We start from the raw sequence: 12,477 nt of genomic DNA, 5'->3' as shown, positions 1-12,477 counted from the left end.
CAAGTTGCGTGTCCGGACCCCCTTGGGTCGCGGTTCTAGATACTAGGACACTTGTCGCAGGGTGGTGGAGCGTGCAGGCCCACGGTACGGGACCAGGCTGAGCGGCTACACAGGCTTCGGACCACCCAGGAGACTAATGTCCATTCTCTAGATCCGGACCCGAGGTTGTCGGACGCACATGACTTATAGCCCCAAATACTAGGTACCCGTCACGGAGTGGTGGAGTGTGCAGGCTTTCGGGTACGGAACCAAGCTAAGCGGCCACACAGGCTTCGGACCTCCCCATGGAACGGGGTCCCGTTCTCTAGAGCCGGCTCCCGGGCTGTCGGGCCTCCCAACTTTCGTAAAGGAGGCTCTAAACTGCAAGCCTGGCTGCTCAATTCGGATGTCGTCATGATAGGACAGATGGAAACCGTACGGGTGGGTTAGATAAAAAGTACTATCTGAAAGATTGCAAGGTAGGACCATGGAGCAGTAAGATGGAACTATCATAGGGGCACAACTGAGGGGGCAGTTTTTCTTCATAACTCGTCATGCATGGGTGCGAACCAATAGGCCGGGTTTATGGGGACAGACCCCACCGGATTGGCGTACACGTATGCGTTACCTAGTTACAAAAGGGAAACAGATTCGACCCCACAGACTTGCTCTATGGATAGAACTTACAGAGATGTTTCGACATCGGGGTAAGGCACTCCTTCAGTCGTAGCTAGATGGTTGCCCTCGGGTCGGTGCATTCTCGTTACCTTGAAGAGTCCTTCCCAGCTGGGGGAGAGTTGCGGAGCCCTTCTTGGTTTGGTACTTGCCGTAGGGCTAGGTCCCGACCCTGGGTCCCCATCTGCATTTGACACAGGAGCCCTCGTCTTTGGCTGTGGCCATTCCTGCATGTACCTGTCGGAAGCCTGGACCCATGGGGAATCAAGAAGGGTTTCCGGAGGAAGGCAAGCTTCAGCTTCGTAGACCGGGGAGCGCGGGGTCCCTCTAGGGTCCGTCTAGTTGTCCCCACCGGAGTAGGAGCCTCCAGCAAAGACATCCTTCAGGTCCCCCTCGGGTGACTGATACCCGAGGTCCCGTTCAGCCGCGACCACCTCGCCGTCGTCCACCTTTTCTTTGCTAGGTCGGCGACGAGGTGGGGAGCCGTCTTTGGAAGACTGCTCGCGCCGCTCACTGACGCGTTTCGTGAGGTCAATGATCTCGTGACACTCATCGGCGCTGTGGTGACCGTTGGGGTGTACAGGGCATGAGCCGCTGTTACCCCTCTGTGGTCGTGGACGTTTGTTGCGGTCACCCTGGCCTCCAGTCGTGGCTGCGACAACCAGAGCGGTGGACCGCGGCTTCTGGTAGTCGCGGTCCTTCTTCTTTTTCTTCTTTCCGTCCTGGGGGACGGCACCCGAGCCACCCGACTGGGCAGCTCCGGTTTGTGGAGCCGAGTGCCATGCACGACCCTCGGCGGCTCTAGCGCATTTATCGGCCAGAGCGAAGAGTGTGGGGACAGTTTCCACGTCTTATGTGGCCAACTTCTCCAGCGTTTTCTCATCACGTACTCCCTGTCGGAAGGCCGTGATGATGGAAGCATAAAAAATATGAGGTATAGTACCTAGCACCTTGGTGAAGCGGGAGATGAACTTCCGGAGAGTCTCCCCGGGCTCCTACCTCACCGCATGGAGGTGGGCCTCCACACCGTGCTGATGGTAAGCACTGGCGAAGTTCGCAACGAACCGCGTGCAGAGCTCTTCCCAGGAATAGACTGACCCCGAGGTGAGGTTCATGAGCCAGGTCCGGGCAGGTCCAGACAAGGCAACATGAAAATATGTTGCCATCACAGCGGTGTTTCCACCTGCTGCCGTGATGGCGGTGACATATACTTGCAGGAACTCCGACGGGTTCGATGTTCCGTCGTACTTTTCCAACAGGTGCGGCCGGAACTTGAGTGGCCATGACGCCGCGTGGAGATGATCCGCGAGAGCGGCATAGCCCACACCAGTCAAGGAGACACCCGTTTGGGACCGGGTGCCCATTGGTGTCTGCGATGCAACCGCAGCGAAGTCTTGATCGAGGTTGCGACCACCGATGTTTTGGTGGCGCTCGCGCGCCCTTTCCAAAGAGACCCAGGCATCCTTTCCCGCACGCCTGCAGTCGAGTTCGCCCGGAGGTCGTTGGTCTGTGCGCCCCTTACTGAGGGCGAGCGCACAGACGTTGACGCCTTGTGTTGGCGCCGGGATGACCGTGTCCTCAACCTGGTAGAGGTAGAATGTGCCATACCGAGTAGTCGGTCGACGTCGTCCCGCCATTGCTTCATGGCCCTTGGTGAGGCCGTGGAGCTTGGAGGGTGTCGCAACAACTCCCTGGCTACCGACAATGCCCCTGGAGTCGCCCTCGATGGAGTCCGAGATGTTTGTGCAGCCGTGTGCTGTCGTGCGGCATGCACAGCAGCAGTGCCTGGCACTAGGCGATTGGGAACCTGCGGTGTGGCGGAAGCAGCTTCTCCCTCCACTGCAAAATCTGCCGAAGTCTCGGCACGGTGCTCAATGATTTGCACCATCATGCTTGAGCAAGGAAACAAGCAAAAACCTAATGCCTAGCCCCCTACCTAGCGCGCCAAATGTCGGAGAGGAAATCTTCGGCCGGGTGGCGGAGTGCACCCGACCTAAATCCTAAGTGAGGGGCCTAAGCGTTTTGCTTGTTAGTTGGAAAATGGGAAGAACACAAGAACACACAAGCATTTAGAGTGGTTCGGGCCGCTGGAGCGTAACACCCTACTCCACTGTGTGATGTATTGCTTGAGAGCTTGTATGAACTTGTGAGTGTCTGAGTGAGTCTAAGATTGGATCTGTCTTGTAACGTCGCATGCCTCCCCTTTTATAGCTGAAGGGGGGCATCACAAAGGTACTGAGCCCCTACATGTGGGCCCAGGGACATAAAGAATATAGCACTTGGAGCTACAAACGTTCGCTGCTGGGGCAATCTTCTCATGCCCTGACACCCAATCTCTGCGTATCCTCGGCGTGTAGGGGAAGCTTCTTGTAGAAGGGATGATCAGCACAGTGCGCCGCACAGCACGGGCACACTGTTTGTCAACAGACTGGTCAGGCGCGCCGTCTGCTGGATGACCTTGACGCCGTCTGCCAGCGGATTGGACAGGACACATTAAATGCTGAGAGGGCACGTCACCCGTCAGCGTGGTGGCAGGCAGCGCGTCCTTTCCGCAACAAATGCAGAGGTTGCGCGGCTTTAGGGGCCTTACGTCAGGCTCGGCCCATTGGCTTATGTCATGGGCCACAAGCCACGCGGCAACAGCGGGCCTCCGCCTGAGCGGGGAGCGTAGGGCAAGGCCTGGACACGTGCCAGCACCGGACCCTTACTCATGCCGGGGTCCTCCCCGTCCTGGGACCTTGCCAAGGCCTAGACCTTACTCGGAGGGACCTGGGGCCCACCCGAGGGACCCGGCATGCCTTCTTGGGAGCTCCGGACTTGTACGTACAGGGGTCCGGTGTCCCTCTTTGGAGGTCCGGACCCAATGATGCATCCTAGGATGTATTATCTTTCCTTGCCACGTGGTGCCCTTAGACCTGCCCATGCGGTGGGGTCGGGTGCCGTTCTCCGTGTGGCCTGGAGGTGTCGTACGTGTACAACGTCTTCATACTGTAGAAGAGGGTACCCCTGATTCGGAGTACCGACACCTCCGATCGGAGGTTTCCAAGTGCTATCTGGCAGCTGTCATCCTCTGCATCTTTTTGAGCCTACAGAGCCTTACTGAGGATTAGACCCTGCCAAGCAGAAGAATGAACAAACAATAATAGTAAGAATTACTAAAAAACAGAGTTCACTATAATGAAAAGTACCAAGTGCAAAGCCAAAATGTGCAAACCTTCAGGCTATTGTAAGCGAGGTTGTCTGCAAGCTGATCCTTCGTCATAACGGACAAACCAAGCTCCAGCTTTGGAAACCCCATGTTTTTCATCATCTCGCGACAAACATTAACCTCCTTGCTGTCAGGCATATAGTAAAGGAAGTCATCTTTGTCACTCCCTCCGTATACCAAGGACCCTCGCGGGTATTTCAAGTCCTTGGCATAGTGTTGCACTTTGGCAATTTGTTCTAATAATAACTGCTTTCCCGAAGCGTGTCGAACAATGTATTCCAAGTCACCATGGGGAGGTGCTTCGAGAGCAAGAGATGTAGAATTTTCAGGAACACTCTCTTCCACCAGCCTTATTGGCGCAGCTTTTGAAGGTCCTGCTTCGGCAAGAACAGTAGTCGTGCTTGCAGTAATCATTTCTCTTTAATCTTCAAATTTTTCGCCAGATGCTTTGACAGAAGTGGGAGTTAGCGCTTTCATGGATTCTAAAACAGCATATAAAACGCTAGCCATTCTTCTTTTCCTTGGAGTCACTGTTGCAGTACTCAATGGCTTCAGCAGCCCTGTATAGCTAGAGGGCTCAACACTTTTAGCTGTTCTGTTGTATAATCTGATCCCGGCTCTTTTGCCGAATCTGTACTAGCTCCAATTGACATGGCATGAGCTGTTACCGTGGCTGAGGGGGCAGCCTCGGCACTTTCAATAAGCTTCGGCACCTCAGTCGTCCCAATAGGCTTCGGCCTACGTGTTAGGACCTTGGCTCTCTTTGGCTTCGGCGCACCAGTAGAGGTCGAAGCAGCAACTTTTCTCTTTCCTCCTTGCCTTCGGGCAGGAAAACAGTAATCAGGGTAAACAAACCCAATTACATCAAAAACCCTATTCAGTCTCCTTTTCCCTCGAGCACCGAAGGCAACAGTCATGCCCTCGTCCTCTGTCCTCGAGTAGGCTCCAAGTAGCTCATCACTGGTTGCCTCTATAGCATCTAGCCAATCATCGTTTGGTTCGTTAAATTGGCTTCTGTACCGGAAGGTGTACTTAAGATAAACCAAGCCACCCTGACTGGAGCCCATGGCAGTTTCCTTCGGGATTTCCCATTCATTCGCAAGAGGCCATACTTTGAAAGCAATATGTTCTTGAACTAAATCCCTGGTACCGATGTAAGTACATACAGTGTTGAAAGCCATTAGACACGCTTGCACTTCATTCCCAATTGCGATTGATGGTCTTCTAATGTCGAAAGGCGACCATATGGGACGTTGAATGATGCCCCTCACATCCTCCCTCTTATTCAGATCATTCTTTACTTAAAACCATTGCTTCATCCAAGAGTCCGACCACTTCTTCCAAAATGTTGGCACGAGATAGTTTGCCTCAGAGCGGGGCACGAAGTTGTAGTAGCCGAAGTTGTTATGATATTATTCTTTTTCGATTGCCTTCGTTTGGTAGGATAACTCATGAATATTGCAGAAACACCTAGCATCCGGCTCTAGCCCTTGACTCATCATAGCCCATATAAAACCCCCACTTTGATAAAGGCATCAAGGGTAAGTCGATGAAGGTATATTTTGAATGTCTTAAGAACTTCAACCAACATCTTGTGTATTCGGAACCGAAGCCTAGCATTCATGAAGCTTTTAAAGACAACTACCTCATTAGCTTCGGGAAGGGGCACGGTGCTTTCCCCCCGGCCCTCACTATAGAAATATCATGAAAGTATTTGCCCTTCATCGCTTCGATTTGCCATTGCTTGACAGTTGAATTCCCAAAAACAACATGGCTCGGCCTCCACGGCCGATCTTCGGCATCTTCATTTCCACTTTCCACATCAAAACTGTCACTATCACTGGAATCTTTAGATAACCCAACTAGCATCTCATTGGTAATCTTTTTTGCGTTGGCCTTCTCCATTGCTTCGTAAAACCCGGCCGTTGTGGGGTCTGTAATCTTCTTGTCCTCAACCATTTGGGTGATGGTTGCGGCAAATGCCGAAGTTCAGAAATCAATCAAGCTCGCAAAGAGAAGAAGGCTAAGATAGCAATCACAACGCAAACAATTAAATGGCACGAAAAATATTCACGACACAGGCTTCTATATATATATATATACTCTGAGCTCCACCGCTCGGTGGGACCCATAGTTCAGAATGATTCGCTATTCTAGCGAAGGGAAGGTGTTTTTTGGACCTTCGGCTAAGAGTCTTCGTTCACGTCGCACTCTGAATTTGTTACAAAGAAATAAATTAATACTGCGAGGGACTATTGTTGGGGACCTTTCTCTTCCGAAGGTCCTCAAAAACATGACTAACCACCTGCTTTTAGCATAACACAAATTGTTGCAGGGAGCTTCGGCTTCAGGGTGGAGGTTTTCTCCCATGGCAAAGGCATACGAGGCGAAGATATAGTCCGAAGATGATAAGAATGAATGCCGAAGCTATAGCCGAAGAGTAATAGCTTCGGCTTAAAATGGTGATGAAGATCAAACATGACGCTGACTGGAAGAAAAAAGAATAGCCAGTCCCTAATGATTTATGATATAGTTATAAGTAAATGTTAAGGACACAAATGTACTTTACCCACGCTACGTCTCGTGCCTATAAATAGATGAATAGTAGCCCCGTACTGTTCACGTTGGATTGTAATCACTCTCGCATCAGCACCTTCGAACAAGCCAAAGGTATCAATATAATATAAATTCTGTTAATGTTCATGTGTGCATTATGACATACAGATGTGAATGGGCTAATGGATTATACTCATTATCTTTATGTATTCTCATTCACGCATTAAATGATGAAGGCATGTCCTTCATGACCTTCGTTTGAAGATCATTATATCCAAGAGGAGATAATGTTTCGGAGGACGAAGGTCCTTAATTCTTAACAACTGTGTTGCCTTGTTCTTGATCCACAACATTCAAGAACAAGTGACCAACACAGCTCGAGCTCAAGCTTCGGGTAGCCCATGTTATCCATCATTTCTCGACAGACGTTAATTTCTTTACTATGAGGAAGACAATATAGGAAATCATCATCTTCATCACCTTAGTACACTAGAGATCCTCGAGGATACTTCAGATCCTTAGTGTATGTCGAGCTTCGGCAATTTGCTTCTATGTCAATTGTTTTCTCGAAGCGTGGCAGATGATGAATTCAGAACCCTTAGATAACACCGCTTTAGGTATCAGCGATGAAACTTCCTGTGATAAGCTTTCACCCAATTGCTCTGTTGACCTACTTTCCGAAGGTCTAGCTTCGGCGCAATCAAGAGCAGTACTTTCTGTAGCCTTTTCTAATTCTTCATATTTATCTTCGGAAGACGTGTACTCTATTTCGTAATTGTATGTTGATGCTTATGATTCGTGTGGTCTGTTTGCCATTGCTCAGTTCAGAGACTTCTTCCTCTATCTGAATTTTGCCACTTTAGTAGTACATTGTTCAGTTTATTATACAATATAGTTCTACAAGAACCTGTGTATTCGTGAACGGTACAGCGCCTGACAGAGCACTGCCCTTTTCTAGTATAAATAAACTTACCGCCGAGAGGGCCTTGCATGATAACCAACTACATCGCACATACTTTCAAAAAGCTACCGTGAAGTCTAGCAACTTACTCATAATCATAATCATCTTCTATTTCAAACTCCACTATACAAATAGTACAAAACAATATTTTTCACGGTCATATGCATTAACCGTCAACATATCCCATTAGAATACTCTTAATGATAGTTTTATGGTCATTTATCCATATTTAATAGTGTGCCATTTTAGATGACATAACGTAGGATCTAAGATGAATGAGTTTCATGGGTATAAAATTTGTATGTCAACTCGTTTCTAAAGTCTTGAAAATCGTGTGAAATATCTATTGAGACGGGTTTGTTTCATCCTCATATTTTTTATAATTGCTATTGGCATTTAGTTGTAAGGTAGAAATATAAGAGAGAAGAAAGTGGGTGCTTTGTGACTCGTGAGCAGTCAGGTTCCGTCGTATTCTACAAGGAGAAAGCCTCTTAGTTTGATGAAGTGCTGGAAAGGTATCGTTTTATTGTTAGTTTGATGTAGTGCTGGAAAAAATGTTACTGAATTTGCATTAAAACCGTCTGTTTGCTCGACTTTAATCTAAAATGATTTCTATTATTCTTACGGAGTTCGAACGTCTAACTTTAATCTTAAACCCTAAACTATATAAACTATATAAAGAATAATCTTATTGCCTTCACTTTTACGTTGGATTTAGCCGACATAATTCTAGTGCGCACGCCGCACGGCAATTCCGATCCGGTGGACCCGGTCGGGCCCGACTTGGATTGCGATTTGCGCACACTAATCGACCTCACCAATCAATGGCCCCGAACATGGGCAAAGCAAGCGACGGCCACCAAGCAAGCAAAAAAGCAATCAGAGGTACGCTCAGAGAGCAAACGAAGAAGCAATTCAAATTAAAAAAAATATGGAATGAGCGCGATTGATATTTGATCGATACTGATGGCCGCAAGCAAGATTACACAAGTCATGATTGATTACAAGCAGACGTCCAGACCATAATCAATGATTTCGTCCATACTGGCAGCAAATCCGAGGAGGAGGGCAGAGAGAGAGAGAGAGCGAAAAGGAACAAAGAAAAAAAAACAGATCTTGATCTGGATCACGGCGGCGGCGCAACCTACTACTCCGTATATCGCATCCTGCTCCGGGCGGCTACTAGCCCGCGTAGACGTGGATGCCGATGGCGATGAGGAAGATGGTGATGAGCGCGAAGTAGAGGACGGCGTGGACGAGGATGGCCAGGCCGCTGGTGTGCATGCTGCCGAACTCTGCGACGCGGCCCCGGCCCGGCAGCGTGCAGAGCAGCCCCGGCGTGAGGACCACGAACAGCACCGTCGCTACGATCACGGGGCCCCAGTCCGCCATCGGGGAGACCTCTCTGATTCCCCTCCTCCCTCTTCCTTCCTTCGCCTCGCTACCGGAGCTCTCCACTCTCCAGTGAAGAAGCTCCCCCAAATCCACACGCTCTCTCTGTCTCTCTTGGAAATTGGAATGAGGAGCGCCGCAGTGGCAGGCTTTTTAGAGGGGTAAAGAAAGCGAGGCGGGCCCCACGCGTCATTGGCAGGGGCAGGAGCCTGCGTGGTCCAGCCTCTCTCCGTGGTCCGGGCGGGGGCAAGGAATCCAACCGTTGCTTGCTGGCTTGCTGCTTTGCTTGCACATTGGAGTACTGGAGTCTGGTGTGCGACCGTGCGTGAGAGAGGGAGGCGACGCAACGGATCTACGCGGGCCCCAGCGGCGCACGGGTCCGTGCCGGAGCAGCAGGGAATCGGGAGGCCTGCTGGGCTTGGGCCCTTCAAGGGTCCAGCAGAATTTGTACACTGGCAGCCGGCTCCGCTCCATCCTTTGTTTATTTTTTTTTCAAAACAAAAACACAGCAAGCGTCAGTTTTTCATTTGGATTAAAATCGATGCAAAAAGAACCGATTCAAGTTAATGAAACAAGGGAAGCAAACATGCCCACCGTACCGCCAAATTAATCAAGAGTCAGCAACCATCCCTTTCTCTCTCACCCCATCCTCATCCCGATGCTTTTCCTCCTCCGATTCCCCTGCTCGCTTTCTCACTCTTTGGCGTCGATTGGTTCAGCCAGGCATGGGTATCTCGTCGACGTCTCATTCCTCCATGAATCTCCCTCTTTTCCGCTCCATTATTATTGCCCCAGTTTCCCTCTCCCTCCTGCTGCTCCTGCAGTCCTGCTCCACAAAATGCAAGCGCGCACACACGTAGTATGCATCGCGGCAATACACACACCCACGCGCACGCAGCAGTACAATACAAGCCTAGCACTACCTAGTCTAGACTAGTTTTTAGGACCGGCCGGGATGCTGGACTGGGCGCCCGTGGTGGTGGGCGTCGTGCTCTTCGTGCTCCTCTCGCCGGGCCTGCTCATCGAGCTCCCCGGCATGCACCGCTGGGTCGACTTCGGCAGCCTCCGCGTCACCGGCAAGGCCGCCACCGTCCACACCATCATCTTCTTCGTCCTCTTCCTCATTGTCACCATGGCGTGCAAACTCCACATCTACACCGGCGCCTAGCTGCTGTACCTCAGCTCGCTACCTGTGGGCGACTAGCTGAGCTCCCTAGCTAATCTTCACCGCACGCACCGTACGTACCTGTTCGTCGTCGTCTATTCGTCAACCCGTTGTTTTGTATTATATGCTCTCTCTCGTCATATATATCACACGGTCGATCGCCCGGCCATTTCATAGGCTGTACCTGTATTCCTACTTTAACAAGGGTATACTTGTATACGTACGTGATCTTGTTTTAGCATCATCCTGATGCTTCAAAATCTGTCTCGATCGTTGGTCTACTTTTCAATTTTCAACTCATGGATTCACTTTATTTAAGATACATTTGTTATGGATTCAGGTTCTGCTAGAAAACGTTTCAGAATTATATTCTCTTGTTAGTTATTACTATAGTTTAGTTTGGTTATTACGAAAATTAACACATACACTAAACTTACCATAATCTTTTTTCTCCACCAGCACAATGTTAAAAACCCAATATGCATATCTGCAAGACCCAATAAAATTAGCCTCTAAAAGTCGATGGATTTCGGCCTTAATCCTAGAGAGTAAGTCTCGACAAAACAGTCTTGAACTTTGCTTGAATGGCATAAAATCAGACTTAATAGGCAACCGATGCTCCACTAGTTCTTGGCTTAAATCTAGCATCTCAGTATAACTCCAAGCAAAACAATCAAAATATAATTTTAATAACATGATAAAACTATTCCCAGGATTGAATTTCAGTTTCTCGTTTACAAAAGTTGTCCTTGGAGTGCCACCATCTCCTATGTCAACTTCTTCTAAAGGATCGACCGATGTAAACCCCTAACCTAACTTGTCCAAATCCCTGAACTCCTCTATTGTGCTTATGTCAATGGAGTTTGCCGCCTTCCACTGGGCGGCGAACCGTCCGGGCATACGGGCCGGACCATCCGCTAGAGAGGCTACAAACTGCAGACTTCTCAGTTGGACTCTGGACCATTCGGTCATGGGGGGCAGATCATCTGCGAGAGGGGTCGCGCACCGCATGGCTCTCTAATGGACTCTGAACCGTCTGACCATGCAGACCGGATCGTCCGTGAGAGGGGCTGGAAACCGTAGACCTCTCGGCTGGACCTCAGACTATCCAGTCTTAGGGCCCAGACCGCCCACGACCTGACCTATTTTTTCTGATGTATGCATCATTATTCACTTATGATTTAGTCGTTTTTCCATCAGCTCTAACACTACAAGAGTGAAGACTTCCATGCATACACTTATGAATTGGTAATTTGAAAAATCAACCCTTGTCAAACATTTTGTAGTTTCATAAGTCCAAGATACAGGGACATCAGCCATAGCAATGCAAGCCGATGAGTCTGCATGTACTATGTTTATTTCGTCACCTACCTATTGTATTAGCATTTGATGTAGAGTAGAAGGTACACATTGGCATGTATCAAATATCTACCTAAGATAACACTATAATTGCCTTCTACTTCGATGACAAAGAAAGCAGCGGCAAGGATCTTTGTCCCGATGGTCAATTCAATAGACATGACACCCTTAGCTTCGATCGAACTGTTGCTCCCAACATTGCTAAGCGTTATATTGGTCCTAATCAGCTCACTATCCTGTTTGCCAAGCTTTCAGTACAAGGAATAAGGCATTAAATTGATCGTCACTCCACCATCAACTAGTATCCTAGAACTCGGTGCCCCATCAACACGGCCACACACATAGAGAAGGTCGCTCCACCATCAACTAGCATCCTAGAACTCGGTGCCCCATCAACATGGCCACACACAGAGAACCTTTAAATGATTGACTGATTCTTTTGGTTTGGTGAAGACCACATGTTCATCATCACAGATAATAGTATAATCGGCTAAAAATGTAATTACATTAACTTTCATATCTCGTTGCTCTAGTGTTGTTTCATAATCCACCATCTCTTCCCCCAAAAGATCGTCATCGTCGCCATCTTGATCCATGGTGACTGGCACATCTTTGGGAGCTTCTTGGTGGAGCGCGGATGGTCCAGCCGCCGATGGCAGACTGTCTGCCTAGGAGCCGGATGGTACGCCGTACCTATAAAGACCTGCAAAGCTGGTGCTTTGCCTTTTATTTCTATGACCGCTTGTTTAATCTCAATGGCCTTAGGTCTCCATCTTTTCTATGGTGGTGAGTGCTATGGATGAGTATCATTAAATATTTTTCTGCCTCCTGTTCTCTATTTTCCTTCACTCTCAGGCACTGCAAATTGCGCTTTTGTGAGTGTGTTAGTCTCGATGAACACCATTGGGGCATGGAATACTTTGGGTCATACATTTTACTGATAACAACTTTTCCCTTTTCCTCATTTCTTTTGGTCGACTTGCTAAAGATCATCGATCCCTTATTGTTGCCTTTTATGACAACATCTGATGTGCCTATCTTAATGACATCCTCATTTGTCGTTCTTTTGGCATTGGTAGCTACAATTGTGGATGTTATCTCCCTATGGCCCCTGTCAGATTGGTTGGCCTTTGTGGCCGAGGAGTCTAGCATTCTTGTTGTGATTATGCCTGCTGACCAGAT

The 12,477-nt window shown here is 49.0% G+C and overlaps 2 protein-coding genes across 2 annotated transcripts; one reads left to right on the top strand and one right to left on the bottom strand.

Annotated features, from left to right (window-relative positions):
* Positions 1-8,299: 8,299 nt before the first annotated feature.
* Positions 8,300-9,077, bottom strand: LOC100193640 (uncharacterized). The gene has a single exon (XM_020548334.3). The coding sequence runs from the start codon at positions 8,769-8,771 to the stop codon at positions 8,562-8,564; it is 210 nt and encodes a 69-aa protein (XP_020403923.1). The 5' UTR covers positions 8,772-9,077; the 3' UTR covers positions 8,300-8,561.
* Positions 9,078-9,466: 389 nt separating this feature from the next.
* On the top strand, positions 9,467-10,196 carry LOC100275333 (uncharacterized). The gene has a single exon (NM_001364363.1). It carries the CDS (start codon positions 9,727-9,729, stop codon positions 9,937-9,939), a length of 213 nt encoding a protein of 70 aa, NP_001351292.1. The 5' UTR covers positions 9,467-9,726; the 3' UTR covers positions 9,940-10,196.
* The last annotated feature ends 2,281 nt before the right edge of the window (positions 10,197-12,477 follow it).

This window comes from Zea mays, chromosome 2 (assembly GCF_902167145.1).
Source record: "Zea mays cultivar B73 chromosome 2, Zm-B73-REFERENCE-NAM-5.0, whole genome shotgun sequence".
In the NCBI taxonomy this organism is placed as follows: Eukaryota; Viridiplantae; Streptophyta; class Magnoliopsida; order Poales; family Poaceae; genus Zea; species Zea mays.
The sequence above is the reverse complement of the archived record's forward strand: the minus strand, read 5'-3'. Positions and strand labels throughout refer to the sequence as shown.

Excerpts from the sequence above, each read along its gene's own strand:
- LOC100193640 (XM_020548334.3), bottom strand. The coding sequence starts at position 8,771 with ATGGCGGACTGGGGCCCCGTGATCGTAGCGACGGTGCTGTTCGTGGTC.
- LOC100275333 (NM_001364363.1), top strand. The coding sequence starts at position 9,727 with ATGCTGGACTGGGCGCCCGTGGTGGTGGGCGTCGTGCTCTTCGTGCTC.